Below are 14424 nucleotides of genomic sequence, written 5' to 3'. Positions count from 1 at the left end.
GACATTGTAATTGTTGGATTACAATGGTAAAACATCCATTGATTTTGATTCACATTATAAACCCAAAAGGTGTCTCCTGAAACCCTTTTGCTAATTGTATTTTTGTTAATTTTTGCTAATTTTGTTATATGTTTTTGCTCCTTTACTTTTCTGGCTATTCACTTTGGATGCTGTAGTCTTGCATCTAGAACAGTGATTTTCAAACTTTTTCATCTCATGGCACACTAACAAGGCACTCAAGTTGTCAAGGAACACCATCAGTTTTTGGACAATTGACAAGGCACACCATGCTGCTGGTGGGGGCTCACATCCCCCAATGACCTTGCTATTAAATGACCCCTCCCCAAACTCCTGCAGCACCCTTGGGAACCATTTGCAGCACACCAGTGTGCCATGACATACTGGTTGAAAATCGCTGATCTAGGAGATAGTATAATAATTTTTATAGATTTTAATCTTCAGCTGTAGTTTTCCATTGGTTTTCTGAGGCAAGGCTAGGAGCAGTGTTGGCAAGCTTGTAGGATAGATGGCACAGTAGCACGGTTCTAATGCTTTCCCACAGTCACCCTTTCCAGAGGCAATCATCCCACCTGTTTTTTTCTTCTGGTTTGATGAAAGAACTGGGCCCAGGAGTGAAATGCATTTGCTTCTTGTAGGCAGCAGCAAGAGAAGAGACTTAAAGAGAAGATGCAGTAGCCATAGGTGGGAGAAGGCAATATCTTGGGCCTGTATTGTTGCTCTTTGGGGTAAGATGTGAGTTATAGTTTGTAATGTTCCAACCTGCAGTTTTTAACCCGTCTTGTCATTGGTGTCTTACAGCTGCTCACCTTAGAGCAGTTTCAGAAGACTATGTGCACCCTCCACTTCCCAACCTCACCATGCCAACTTCTGCCTGACTTCTTCTTTTCTTGTGAAAGGCAAATTGTTTTTCTTCTCCTTTATGTACTTTATTTACTCTGCATTTGCTGCAGCTGCCAAACTGTGGCAAAAAGCCAGCCATTACTTTCAGCTCTTTTTAACTCCATGTTTTCCCCCTCCACGCAATGCTGGTTGAAATTGGAATCTGCCAGTAAAGTCAGTTACGATTGGGTGAGCCAAGACTAAGAACATAACAACAGCCGCACTGGATCAGGTCATAGGCCCATCTAGTCCAGCTTCCTGTATCTCACAGCGGCCCACCAAATGCCCCAGGGAGCACACCAGATAACGAGACCTGCTTCCTGGTGCCCTCCCTTGCATCTGGCATTCTGACATAGCCCATTTCTAAAATCAGGAGGTTGCACATACGCATCATGGCTTGTAACCCGTAATGGATTTTTCCTCCAGAAACTTGTCCAATTCCCTTTTAAAGGCATTCAGGCCAGATGCCAGGACTTCCACAGACCAACCACATGCTGAGTAAAGAAATTTGTCTGTCCTAACTCTCCCAACACTCAATTTTAGTGGATGTCCCCTGGTTCTGGTGTTATGTGAGAGTGTAAAGAGCATTTTTCTATCCACTTTATCCTTCCCATGCATAATTTTGTATGTCTCAATCATGTCCCCCTCAGGCGTCTCTTTTCTAGGCTGAAGAGGCCCAAATGCCATAGCCTTTCCTCATGAGGAATGTGCCCCAGCCCAGTAATTGTCTTAGTTGCTCTCTTTTGCACCTTTTCCATTTCCACTATGTCCTTTTTGAGATGTGGTGACCAGAACTGGACACAATACTCCAGGTGTGGCTTTACCATCGATTTGTACAACGGCATTATAATATTAGCTGTTTTGTTCTCAATACCTTTTCTAATGATCCCAAACATAGAATTGGCCTTCTTTATTGCCGCCGCACATTGGGTTAACACTTTCATCGACCTATCCACCACCACCCCAAGATCTCGCTCCTGATCTGTCACAGACAGCTCAGAACCCATTAGCCTATATGTGAAGTTTTGATTTTTTGCCCCAATGTGCATGACTTTACACTTACTGACATTGAAGCGCATCTGCCATTTTGCTGCCCATTCTGCCAGTCTGGAGGGATCCTTATGGAGCTCCTCACAATCACTTCTGGTCTTCACCACTCGGAAAAATTTGGTGTCGTCTGCAAACTTAACCACCTCACTGCTCACCCCTGTCTCCAGGTCATTTATGAAGAGGTTGAAAAGCACCGGTCCCAGGACAGATCCTTGGGGCACACCGCTTTTCACCTCTCTCCATTGTGAAAATTGCCCATTGACACCCACTCTTTGTTTCCTGGTCTTCAACCAGGTCTCAATCCAAGAGAGAACCTGCACTCTAATTCTCTGACTGTGGAGCTTTTTCAGTAGCCTTTGGTGAGGGACCGTGTTGAACGCCTTCTGAAAGTCCAGATATATAATGTCCACGGGTTCTCCCACATCCACATGCCTGTTGACCTTTTCAAAGAATTCTAAAAGGTTCGTGAGGCAAAACGTACCCTTACAGTGACTTGGCAACACCATATTCTAGCAGAATGTAGCCAGTCTTTGAAAATTCTTGCTATTCCCTTGTCAGTGCTTGCTTAAAAGAAATAAATAAAATTAAAATAAATACTTGTGATTTCAAGTAGTAATTCCATTGTCATCTGGATAAGTCAATACTAATTCAATCTTGTATGGTCTTGACAGACCCAAGCATATGTCACGATAGAAGCTTTGCCATTAACAGGTTACTATAGTCGTGTGAATCCATGCACATTTGTTTTGTAGAAAATTATCTGTTTAAATCGGACTCTATGCTTTTTATATCATTTTCTAGCTGAGTGGTTAAAGTCTCTCTCCTCCTTTGTCCTAGATAGTTGCAGAGAGGCTCAGTGATTTCTGATTTATTTGAGCAATGTCAAAACAAGTCTATCCAATCCTTTCCATATGAAAAGGATCACTCTAATATAAGACTACTCAGCAGGAGATTAAGGAAGACAAAATGATTTAAGTTGTATATCCTCTGTCACAGATAGCTGTATGTCAGGTGATGTTAGCATGTAACAGTATAACAAGGAATAGGAGAGTTGTTCCAGGTATCATCAATTCTGCTTTGATTTGGCTAACTCTGCTTTCCTTTAACAATGGTATCCATCTAGCACTCCTACTTTTATGCAGTACATTTTATTCTGTCCCTGCTCCAAATTGCTCAGGGCAACCCATGTAATAATAATAATAAATAATAAACAGGTATTTATATACTGCCTTTCTTGGTCTTTATTGAAGACTTTATTCAAGGCGGTTTACATAGGCAGGCTGATTAAATCCCCGTAGGGATTTTTACAATTGAAAGAAGGTTCTGTCTTTCAAGAACCACAACAGTCCAGGTGTTTCACTCTGATCTGGTTTCACATTCTGGCCTCCTTCTCCCACGCTCAGAGCAGATGGAATTGCTCGGCTTCAGCTTGTCAGCTGCTTCAAGGTTGCACGGTGCCGGTGGCCTCGAACTGGCGACCTTGTGGATGTTATCTTCAGGCAGTCGGAGGCTCTACCCTCTAGACCAGACCTCCTGCCCAAAGATGTACCTTTCTTTGCCACCTTCCTTTTTTTCCTGGGTGATCTGGTTACGCTGACAAATAGTGACTGAATACTGATGATTAATTATATTCAGTTGAGATGTTTTACGGACTAAGAAACACGTGACACCAATGGGAAAGGAGTATTGCATAATGTTTGGAAGATTTTTTAAAAGCGTGTTAGTTGATTCTTGGAGGACCTACATGTAGCCATGAGATTCCTATATAAATTGTGGTATAATGTAACAGCTGTTTATCTATTACACTGGTGGTAACTGCAAAACTTGGCTTTTCAGTACTGGGTCCTAAAATCTGAAAATGGTTTCCTTCTATAGTTTAACACATCTAGGAACATGCCCCTTTTAAGTGATCAGTTAAATTGTTTTAGCCCTGTTATGTCTGGATGAGGTTTTTGATGCCAGCTGTGGTTTTAATTTGGGTACCTCTGTATGGGAGCTTATCTCATTTACAGTCTTTCACTTCAGCAGCATATCATTCTTGTGATGGGCAGGTACTGTTGTCTAATGGAGAGATAAAGTATTTAATTTTATTTATTTTATTGAAGAAACTTTTACCACGCCTTGCCCTGAAGCAAATGCCCAAGGCAGCTTACAAAGTTTTATAATCAAGTACAAAGTATCACCACAAGTAAAAACATTGAATGAGGCATTAAAACATTATTTTTAACATTACATCAAAACAGAGCAAAATTTAAGAGAAAAAGAAAGAACTCATTGAACCGATGGGGAACAGATAAGTCCAGGGAGGCAGTTAAGTCACAGAAGTGTATCAGAGACACAGAGGGCAAATATCCACTCAGCAATCAAATGTCAGATGAAACAGGTATGTTTTGAGTCCTCACCGAAAAGTCCTCACCATGAGAGAGGGAGTAATTCTTAATTCCCTTGGGAGGGCATTCCATAGCTGTGGTGCCACTACAGAGAAATCTTGCCCCTGAGTTGCCACCCCTCTCACTTGGGACAAAGGTAGCACTTGTAGAAGAGCCCCTTCAGCTGACCTAAGAGGGTGGACTAGAATGTATGGAAGGAGACGGTTGTTTAGATAGTCTGGACCCAGGTCATGGTCATGGAGTGTGAACAGTGTGAAGCAATTCAATTAACATTGCTACTTAGAATTAAGTAAAATTCAATTTAGGATCCCTTTAGGAATTCTACAGGTCTGTTTGGTTTTGTGCAATGTTTTGGATTGCATCCAGGTATCTTTCCTAAATTGCAGCATGCTTTGTGTTTTTATATTTGCCTTTATGGCAGTTCATAGCTATTGTCTGCCTGCTTTGCAGATAGTACAGCTCCAGGTAAGCTTTTATGCAACAGAATCAGAGAAGAGGGAAGGAAGATATTTTGGTCACCTAGAGGAAACAGTTATGTATCCTTGAATATTTCCTTTGTACGTAAGGCTTTAAGTTCTCACTGTTCCATCTTTTCATAGCCCGCTGTTACACAGTGCAGAACATGAAGGGCCAAAAGCAGTAATGCTTGAATATACTCTTGGTAGAATATTGTCAAAGATGAACAAGTTCTGAAATTAAAGTTCTGTATTTCTTCCTCTTCCTCCTCCTTATTCAACCATTGTGTATCTGCGCTTAAGTAATTTTAGAACACGTGAATTGTAGGGAAGCCTGTTAAACGAACTTTCTGCTGACAGAAGGCTGTTTGTATGTAACCAGGGTTAAGACTCTTTATTCTAGTGGAGGAATTATTAATAAGACATGTTGTAAGTGGTCTTGCTGTATACAGTTTCCATGGTGATCCCTTGAATGTGCTTATAGAGATGCATGTGCTTATATGGTACAATGTATAGTGACATCTCATGTTGCATTTCGTTCATTGCATTAATATAGAAGAAAAGACAGTTGCAGGAAGGATGCATTTATTTTTTTTGCAAGTGTGTGAGGGAGATGCTGTCAGAATTTGATGCTGAGTGACTGATGCTTCAGTGACAGTTTACTTGTCTAGTGGGAAATGGTCACAGTATGGCTATTTCAACAGCCAGCATGTTATTTGTTTTCCTCACATAATAATCCTTGATTAGGTAGTTTACTGCTTCTGCCTGTGATGTCTCTCCATCTTAAAAAAATCATGTGCTTTGTATAAAGCTAATTAGTTACTGATTTTAGTCAATTATATGTAAGTGTTATTGCTTTTGAGTTTTTGCTTCACCTTGCAGCTGTTGGTTGATTTGTAGTAATATGGAACATTCATAAACATTCTAACCATAAGAACATACATAGAACACTTCACATAGTTACTAATGACAGAAAGAGCTGTGTTTTGATAAGGAAAGTTGAGCATAGGAGTAGGAATAGTATAGGGATTTCCATATATTTATTTGAAAAAATCAGCCAAATCTTTCTTGTCTTCAGGACTTTGGTACATAAATATTTCAATCTGATTTGCTACACTGGTACTTATGACTAGGATGGGGTTTATCAATGACTATTCCAGGTGAAAAACAATGTTATGTTCATATTGATGTGGTGATTTACTGACACATGCGCATGGGAATGGATTGCAGTTTCACATCTGCTGTGATGGTAGAAGAAGCAGACTGCAAAAAACAAAAGCAAAAGCACCATACTTTGATTTCCAACAGAAATATTTGAATTATGAATGTTTTGTGTGGAAAATGTAATATTCTGTTAGAATTCAGTGCTGTTGCTGTAATTAAGATAATACAGGGTGGCAGTGAACAATAAAACTAGATGGATTTGTTTAATGATTTTTAATGATATGGCCCTTCCCATATTTAATGATTTTTCAGAAGCAAAGGCAAGAGAAAATATGGGTCGAGGAAGAGAAGGGGTCCTGGGGGAGATGGTGGCAGATGGTCAGGCGCATTTTATTAATTTAGTACTGTATTAAAGTGTCTCTTCTGATCGTTTTTCTGGAGAATGAATTAGATTTGCAGGCGAATAGTTCACAGCTGATCCCTGTGAATACTGTTAAGAGTCCTGGACTGATCCTAGTGGTTGTAAACACCAGTCCACTGCTTATCTTCTTTCCATTTGATTTTCATCTGGGTAGCAAGTTCTCTAGCTCTGCTCTGTCATATCCCTTCATTGTGCTCTTTGACCAATGGTGCATGATGAAACTCTCCAGTCCTTCTGAAGTGCATTAAGATATCCTGAGGTCAGCTGGTGCATTCTGCATCCAAACTGTCACCTGAACTGGAAACCATTCAGTGCTGATGATTTTGTTTTTATGTGTATACATGCATGTACATACAGTCCTGTGTATACAACAGTGGGAGATGTATTCGTTTACAGAGCATGATAGGAAACCCGTACAGATGTTGTGATTAGCTTCACTTGGTGGGTGCTTTGCTGCAACTGTAGAGCATTCATTCAATAGATTCCACGAGGTGCTATTTCTGGTTGTATTGAAGTAGAGGATAACAGAATGTTCTTTCTCTCTTGCAGTCCTTTTGTCCTCTTTACCCCCTTTATTCACTTTTGACTTCTATTCCATGGATCTGGGCTATAAAGAGTGTTCAGGTATTTTTGTTTCTAATCAACCACCAATTATTAGAAATATTTTCCAGGGAACATGTGCAGAAATCGTTATTTTTTGAAAAAATTCTTGTGTTAGCATCTTCACATGTAGCAGCTGAGATGCCAACCCCAGCCTACCTGTATCATGGTGATGGAAGAGGATAATTTTGTGCACAATGGATCGGGCTTCACAAGTTAAATGGTTACTTTATTTCTAGTATTTCACACGTGGTGGCCTGTGTGGTTTCTGGGGCTTGTCGGTTCAAGTCAGGCCACTGCTTCGGCAGCTACACTGGCCACCAGTTCGTTTCCAGGCTGAATTCAAAGTGCTAGTTTTAACTTTTAAAGCCCTATACGGCTCGGGTTCAGGGTATTTGAGGGATCACCTCCTTCCATATAATCCAACCCGTCCTTGCAGGTCGTCAGAGGGGGCCTTTCTGATTGTGCCACCACTAGCAGAGGTGAGGGGGATGGTGGCAAGAAAGAGGGCCTTCTCGGTGGTGGCTCCCCATTTGTGGAACTCCCTCCCCCTGGAATTGAGAACAGCTCCCTCTTTAGGGTCCTTTCAGCGGGGGCTTAAGACCTTTTTATTTAGGGAGGCCTTTTATGCTGAGACAAGGGGGCATGGCACTTTTTGAATTAATTTGGGATCCAGGTTTTTATTGTGTTTTACTGTTTCTAATGTCTTTTATATATGTATATTTTATGTTTTTAATTGTGAGCCACCTTGAGTGTCCTTCATTGGATAGAAAGGTGGGATATAAATCTCTAAAATAAATAAATAGTGTGTCAATTAGAAAATGCTTGAGTTAAAAATCCACTTTTCAGTTGGTTGTTAAAATACATCAATGAAAGAATGCAAACCCTCTAATTTCCTATAAAACTACATTGACTTGATGGTTTTCCTCAAAGTGGAAGACAGTGAAACAGGAAGGATGATGCCTGGAGTGTTTTCTGGAGGAAAAACTTCTGATCAATCTGACAGAGCCCATCCTTGGGCCTACTCTGTGGTGATAATGGCAACAGAGGGAAAAAAATTACTTCTCACTATTGCAGCCGTTCAGTGCCCACAGTTTGAGAAACACTGCTGTATAAGATTTAATTTTATGGACCCATTTCAGTCTGGTTTCATGCTGGGTTTTGGAATAGGGACTCCTTGATAACTCTAATGAATAACTTGTGCTAGGGAATGAATGGGGGATTGTGACCTTGATTTTTCTGGACCTCTTGGCAGCTTTCAGTATCGGTCATGGCATCCTTCTTGGCCTCCTGGCGGGGTGGGCATGGGTAGAACCATACATAAATGATTCTATTCATTTCTTAAGAACAGAGTCCAAAAGGTACTGGGGACATCTGCACCTCCTGAATTTTGACTTGGGAGTCTCTGACTTGGGACACTCTCTTGGGAGGCATCTTGTCTTCTATGCTATTTAAGATCACACTGAAGTGAAGTTGTCTGGAGATTTGGGCTGTAGAGCCATCAGTATGCTGATGACACCCAGCTCTATCTCACTTTTTTCATCAGATCCTGGGGAAGTGGTGGAGACCCTAGCTGATGTCTGCCAGTTGCATGGGACCTGATGGAGGAAGCATCAATCCAACCAATTGTAAATCCAGACAAGTCAGAAATGTACTAAACTGGATGTCTTGTGGGAGATGATGTTGAGCCTGTTCTTGACAGGGTTGCACTCCCCCTTGAACAGCAACTTCTTCAGCTTGGGGTGCTTCAGCACCTTGATCCAGGGCCTGGCCCGGGGGACCTTAGTGGCAATGAACATCTCTTATCAGCTTTGACTGCTTCACCAACTGTGGTCTTTTCATACACATCTGATCTAGCTACAGTTGTCCATGCTCTGGTTTCTTCCCCCCCCCCGACTACACTACTTGTAATGTGCTCTGTGTGAGGCTGACCTTGAAAAGCATTCAGGAACTTTAGCTGGTGCAAAATGTGGTAGCCAGGCTTTTAACTAGGGCTGCTGGTTGGGAACACATCACCCCAATTCTTTGTGAGTTATATTGGCTACCAGTTTGTTTTCAGACACAGTTCTCAGGGTACTGGTTATAACCACTAATATGATTTGGACCTGAATACCTCAAGGACTTTCTCCTCCCATACATGCCTTCCTATGTGTCCTTTGTCATCTGAGGACTTACTGAGGTACCCTTCCCTTTTGTAGCATATTGGGCACCCACCAGGAACAGAGCCTACTTAGTGGTTGTACTGACCTTGTGGAATGCACTTTCTGCAGAAACCAACTGGCCCCTACCATCTCCATGAGATTGTGCAAAAACCTGACTTTTTTCTGCTTTTAGTGGAGGATAATGTCTGGTGGTAGGTGGTGGATGATGATGGGGGGGGGAGGTTTCATATGATTTTGCTGCATTTTATTTAGTTTTATGTTTTTGTTTCATTGTAAGCCACCTTGGGTTACCCTAGGCCAGAATAGTGAAGTAAAAATGTTTTAGAATAAGAGCAAGAAAAACAGGAAAGCCAAGCAAAAGTTGCAAAGGGTATGAACAAGAAGCTATTAAATAAAAAAACAGAAAAGCAGTGGAGAATCACACTGAATATGTGTTTTTTCCCCAGGTATTTCCTGTCCTATGGTGTGAAGCTAGATATTCCTAAATAAAGCATCTCAATTGAGATTTTGGCTTCATATAGACTGTACGTAGACAGTTCACACGTTGTATAATGCTGGTATCTGATTTGGAAATACCTGTGAACAGGTGGTGATTTTGCAAGGGCAGTTCATCTTTAATCTTACGTTGCACATTCAAGGCCAATACATTCACTTTCCATTGAAGTGAATCGACTGGCTTGCATGTGCAGGAGCACTATGTAATCTCTTCTGTGTACATGTTGTTGGTCAGGATATACATTTCTAAGGGCTAAAAAGCCGGTGGTGAGGACTAAAATCTGAAAGTCTAGTTTTGGATTTTGCTTCTTGGTAGTGGCACATTACCTGGAGGTGGCACAGGTGACTTTTGTATCTGCTTTTCATATTTCCAAGTTAATATCTGAAGAGTTAAGTTGGCCAAGAGCTTAGCTTGCAAATCCCATTATGGGAGAGAAATTAAGTTACCTCTTTGGACTTTAGATATAAAGCATGAGAAAGAATATATGAATCACTCATATAAAATCCTTTTGACAATTTTATATTCAATGGCAAAATAATATTTCCACTTTCTTTTTCAGGATGACTTTCTGTATAGTGTGTCTATTTTAAGTGGAATCCTTTGCACAACTTTGGCAGTGATCAAATTTATGTTGGGAAATGTACTTACAAGCAGAGCATTGTTAACCGATGGTAAGTGGCAAGTATATTCCCGAGAGATGTTCTGTTAACTGTTTTTATCAGATGAAATGAGCATAAGCAAACTTATGACTAGAATACAGAGCAGACTGTCAGTTAACGTATATCTAACAAATTTATTGATTTTGTTTTTAAATGATTGAATGCAATGTGTGATTCAGTTTCCTGAGCTCAGAAATGAGATGTTTTTCCCCCCAGATATTTCAGCTGCCAGTTAGGGGGGAAAAATAAAGGAATTTAGGGAGCTCAAAGTATGGAAGTAGCCCAGTGATATTAACTAAACACAGAGGCCAATAAACCCAGAAAGTTTGTCAATATTTTCTTTGGCTAACAAGTAAAGACAATTCACCAGCACAGTATTTAGAGTAGTGTGGTGGGAATACTTATTGCAGGAAACCAGATATTCAAATTCTGTATCAATCTGCATATAAATGGTCACTACATGCTGTAAGGGGACACATGGGATTGTGGGATCCAAATAGGTTCTGTAGCCACGTATTTCTGTTTGGATTATTCCAAGTCCCAAATCAGTAGCACTGCAAGATTAATGTTGGTTTCTTTTTATGTATGGAACAACTCTGGTATCATTCAGCAGTAATTTCAATTTAAGATCAAAATACCATATTGTAAAATATGAGCCTTACAGTTAATAACATTTAACTGCTGATGCTGTGTAGTTGCAGCATCTTGTGTGGCCCAGGAACAGAAGCATCCATAGTTGTCCTGAGGTGAGAATGTAGGTTCCAAAATCTCAGAATACATCAAAGGACCTTGAGAAACTGGTGGCCTCCAGGAATGGCGAAGCGGGGAGGCCTTCGAACAATTAAAAGGAAGGTGACAGTGTGGCAGAAGGAGAAGACAATGAGTAGGGAGATGGAAGAAGAGAGTGGAAATTCAGGAGAGTGCAGGCAAGTTGGTCAGTGGGACCATAGACAGAGAAGAAGCTGAAGGAAGTAAGAGTAAGCTGGAGAAGTAAAATGAAGGAGAAGGAATGGGGAAAACAGGAGAACTGGCCAAGGTCTGGGCATAGTGGAGATATACAGGGACTACCTGGTCTAAGAACTATCCTGAAGAATGGAGTCTCTCTAGGAAGGAAAACCAGGACCAAAAGGGTCCCTCCCCTGCACCAGGCAAAGGGGTCTGTGGAGAGGACCACAATTGGCAGAGGCAACGCATTGGGCAATGTTAAGAGTTGAATGAGAAAAGGGATAGTACAGGATCTGTATTGGGACTGAAATAATCAAGCGGGTCAACCTGGAATTGTGAGGCTATAACTTTATTGTAAATAAACCCTTTCCCTTTAGAGTATCATACATTGAGTCTTCAGTCTTGTTTTTTGTGGAAGAAAGGTGTTGGTGATCTAGTGTCTCAGATCAACCCTCATTGCCCCTTGGGATGAGGCCACCATGGGGGTGGGATGTTACATTCAGATACCTTGTATATTTTACAAGTTGGTGCTTTGCTACTTCTCATAGGAAGGAAATGGATTATCTAGATCAGGGCTGCTCAAACCCCGGGCCGCGGGCCACTTGCGGCCTGCATGGGATCACCATCCAGGCCCCAGGGGGTCCCCCCATCTCCAGTGGGCACTCGGCCCTCACCCCAGCCTGTACTGGCCTGAGGTGCGAGCTCTGCACCTTGCTTTCCCTCACTGCCTGCTGAGCTCAGCGGCAGCGAGAGAAAGACAAGCCCAGCAGCCGCGCAGGGACTTTTGCAAGGTAAAAGGGAAGGTAATGCAAGACTTGCAGGTCTTACTTCCCACTAAAGAACCTACGCGCGTCTTTCCCTGCCTGGCCTATGGGCAGGATGCTTGTGGAGGTAGTGGGACGATTTGGAGGTGGGGATAGCGCAGGAGAGAGATCCCGTGAGGGAGGGAGGGCTGGCTGGCTGGATGGCTGACCGGCCAGGCAGCAGTAGTAGCAGCAGCACATGCTGCCCTAGCGAGCAAGGGAGGGTAGTTAGGTGGGCAGGCAGGCAGGCAGCTGGGTGAGCAGACAGGTGAGCGAGCAGGTGGCCAGGCAGGAGCACATGCCGCCCAAAGGAAGGAGGGAGGAAGAAGGAGGGCCAGGCGAGTGGACGGGTGTATGTATGTGTGTGAGGCTGAAAGATCCCCCCCCCATTTGTGTGTGTGAATGGGATTATGAACTGTCTGGTAGATCACCTATGAACTGGCTGGAAGATCTCCCCCCACCCCTTTTTATGTGTGTGAATGGGATTATGAACTGTTTGAATTCATTCATTTTCCATCTCTAATATATAATATATTGTGTCTCTAATGTATCTAAATTTATGTAAATTTATTCAAATGTAAATTAATTTTTTTTTCTGGCCCCCGACACTGTCAGAGAGATGATGTGGCCCTCCTGCCAAAAACTTTGAGCACTCCTGATCTAGATCAAGGGTGTCAAACATAAGGCCCGTGGGCTGCATGTGGCCCCGGGAAGCCATTTCTCTGGCTTCTGTTATATTTGGGCTCTCCTAGCATAATGATTGGGCTGTTTCATATCTTGAAATTATGAACAAGAGTTGCATATTTTCTTTTCTGTCATTTGCAGCTGAGTTTCCATATGAGGAAAAAGTGCTTATTTCTGGCCATCATTTGCTTAATGATATGACTTCCTGCTTAGTGATGTCACTTCCAGCCCTCTGCAGGTGCCATGAATGCTATTTGGTCCCCTGTATGAAACACATTTGACACCCCTGATCTAGATAGATCAGCTAAAAAAAAGGTATGCAGTTACTCACTACAGTTGGGTGATTGGTGACTATGCTAATGGTTCTGTTCTGCTAACAGTTGGTTCTGCTAACGGTTGGTAACTGTGCAGAGACAGTGAGTTGTGTATCAACATGTGTAGCGCATATGTTCTTTTGCATAATCACTCTAGGAAAACTAGAACTTTGTCATCCTATGACAAAATCAGTGGGTGTTTTTAAAGAAACTAAACATAGTGCATGGTGGGACTGTGACTGGGATCAAAACTGTGGCATGGAAAATACTAAAGCCTTCTCACCCTGATTTCACCGGGTTTTGCTCCGCATTATTTGGGGTTAATAGAGAAAAAAATCCCTCCTATTGGGCTGCGTTACATGTTTAGACCCATGTGTAGTTTGGCACTTAGTCAAGACACTAAGCTTCTCTTGTATTTTGAAGTTTAGATTTCTGATCTGCTGTATGATGACAGTGTTCTTAAACATACATAGCTTGCTTTTAATACATTGGTTTTTCATTCAAAGATCATAGGGTTTGCTATGAATAAAAAATTGTATTTGGAAAAATATAAGAGTCTGACAGTTCAACAGCAAGTGACTTTTCTTTCCAAAGTATACTTAATTTCTGCATTTAGAAAATGTTGTCTTTTCTGTTTGGATGTATAACTATTGGTTTCTTATTAATCATGAATTTTAGCTTTGTGACATTATTTCTTTCCATCTTGTAATCCAAAAGCTGTTGTACTGGCATAAAAACTAAGCAAGCATAGGATTGGATGAACCTAATATGTCCATTGGTTATAGTAAACATAATTCTTGAAGACTATTGGCAGTGGTTTTTTACTTTCATCAATTTTATTTTTTTCTTCACTGCTTTGATTGTAATCCATTTATAGCCTTTAGTAACAGATGAAAACATCTAAGACAAGATGAGTTTCCACCATATTTAAATTCTTTATGTCATTTTCACTGGCTCACACATGTTTAGTGACTAGAGTGTCAGGATGCAATTATTTGGCCTTACAATAAAGTCTGGTTTATAACTGAAAAATCCCTCCAGTTTTCCCTTAGATTTTTTTTTCAATTTTCAGATAATACTTCCCGTAGAGTATTTGAAACAAGCACCAAATGATCTGTTTCTGCAACAGAAAAGAGTGCTATCTCAAGATTTTACACTTATCTTTTGTCTCATTACAGAGGTGCATGAAACATGACCAAACAGTGTGACTTGTACAGTGCATGGTTTCCTCCACCCAGGTGGCTGTGAATAAAAGAATTCCTGGGTGCTGCAGGATAGGGAAGATTTTTATTTACCAAGAGACAAATGCTGCCACCTTACTCCAAAATAATAAACCTTCCACAGGAACCAAGACAGCAGACAAGGAGAATTTATCCAGAGA

At 41.4% G+C, this 14424-nt stretch overlaps 1 protein-coding gene across 2 annotated transcripts in view; it reads left to right on the top strand.

The window, feature by feature from the left end:
• TMEM163 (transmembrane protein 163) overlaps positions 1-14424 on the top strand; it is a 110857-nt gene that overhangs the window by 84389 nt on the left and 12044 nt on the right. Inside the window, exons 6-7 of one of the 2 annotated variants that reach the window (XM_066611889.1) lie at positions 10198-10309; positions 12871-13441. In XM_066611889.1, coding sequence (XP_066467986.1) covers positions 10198-10309; positions 12871-13010 — 252 coding nt within the window. In that variant the 3' untranslated portion in view covers positions 13011-13441. Of the gene's footprint in view, positions 1-10197; positions 10310-12870; positions 13442-14424 lie in introns of those variants that run through there. The other variant, XM_066611888.1, reaches the window with a different exon arrangement.

The sequence above is a fragment of the Tiliqua scincoides genome, chromosome 1 (genome assembly GCF_035046505.1).
Source record: "Tiliqua scincoides isolate rTilSci1 chromosome 1, rTilSci1.hap2, whole genome shotgun sequence".
NCBI classification, from domain to species: Eukaryota; Metazoa; Chordata; class Lepidosauria; order Squamata; family Scincidae; genus Tiliqua; species Tiliqua scincoides.
Note: the sequence above shows the minus strand (reverse complement) of the source record. Positions and strands in the feature narration are given on the sequence as shown.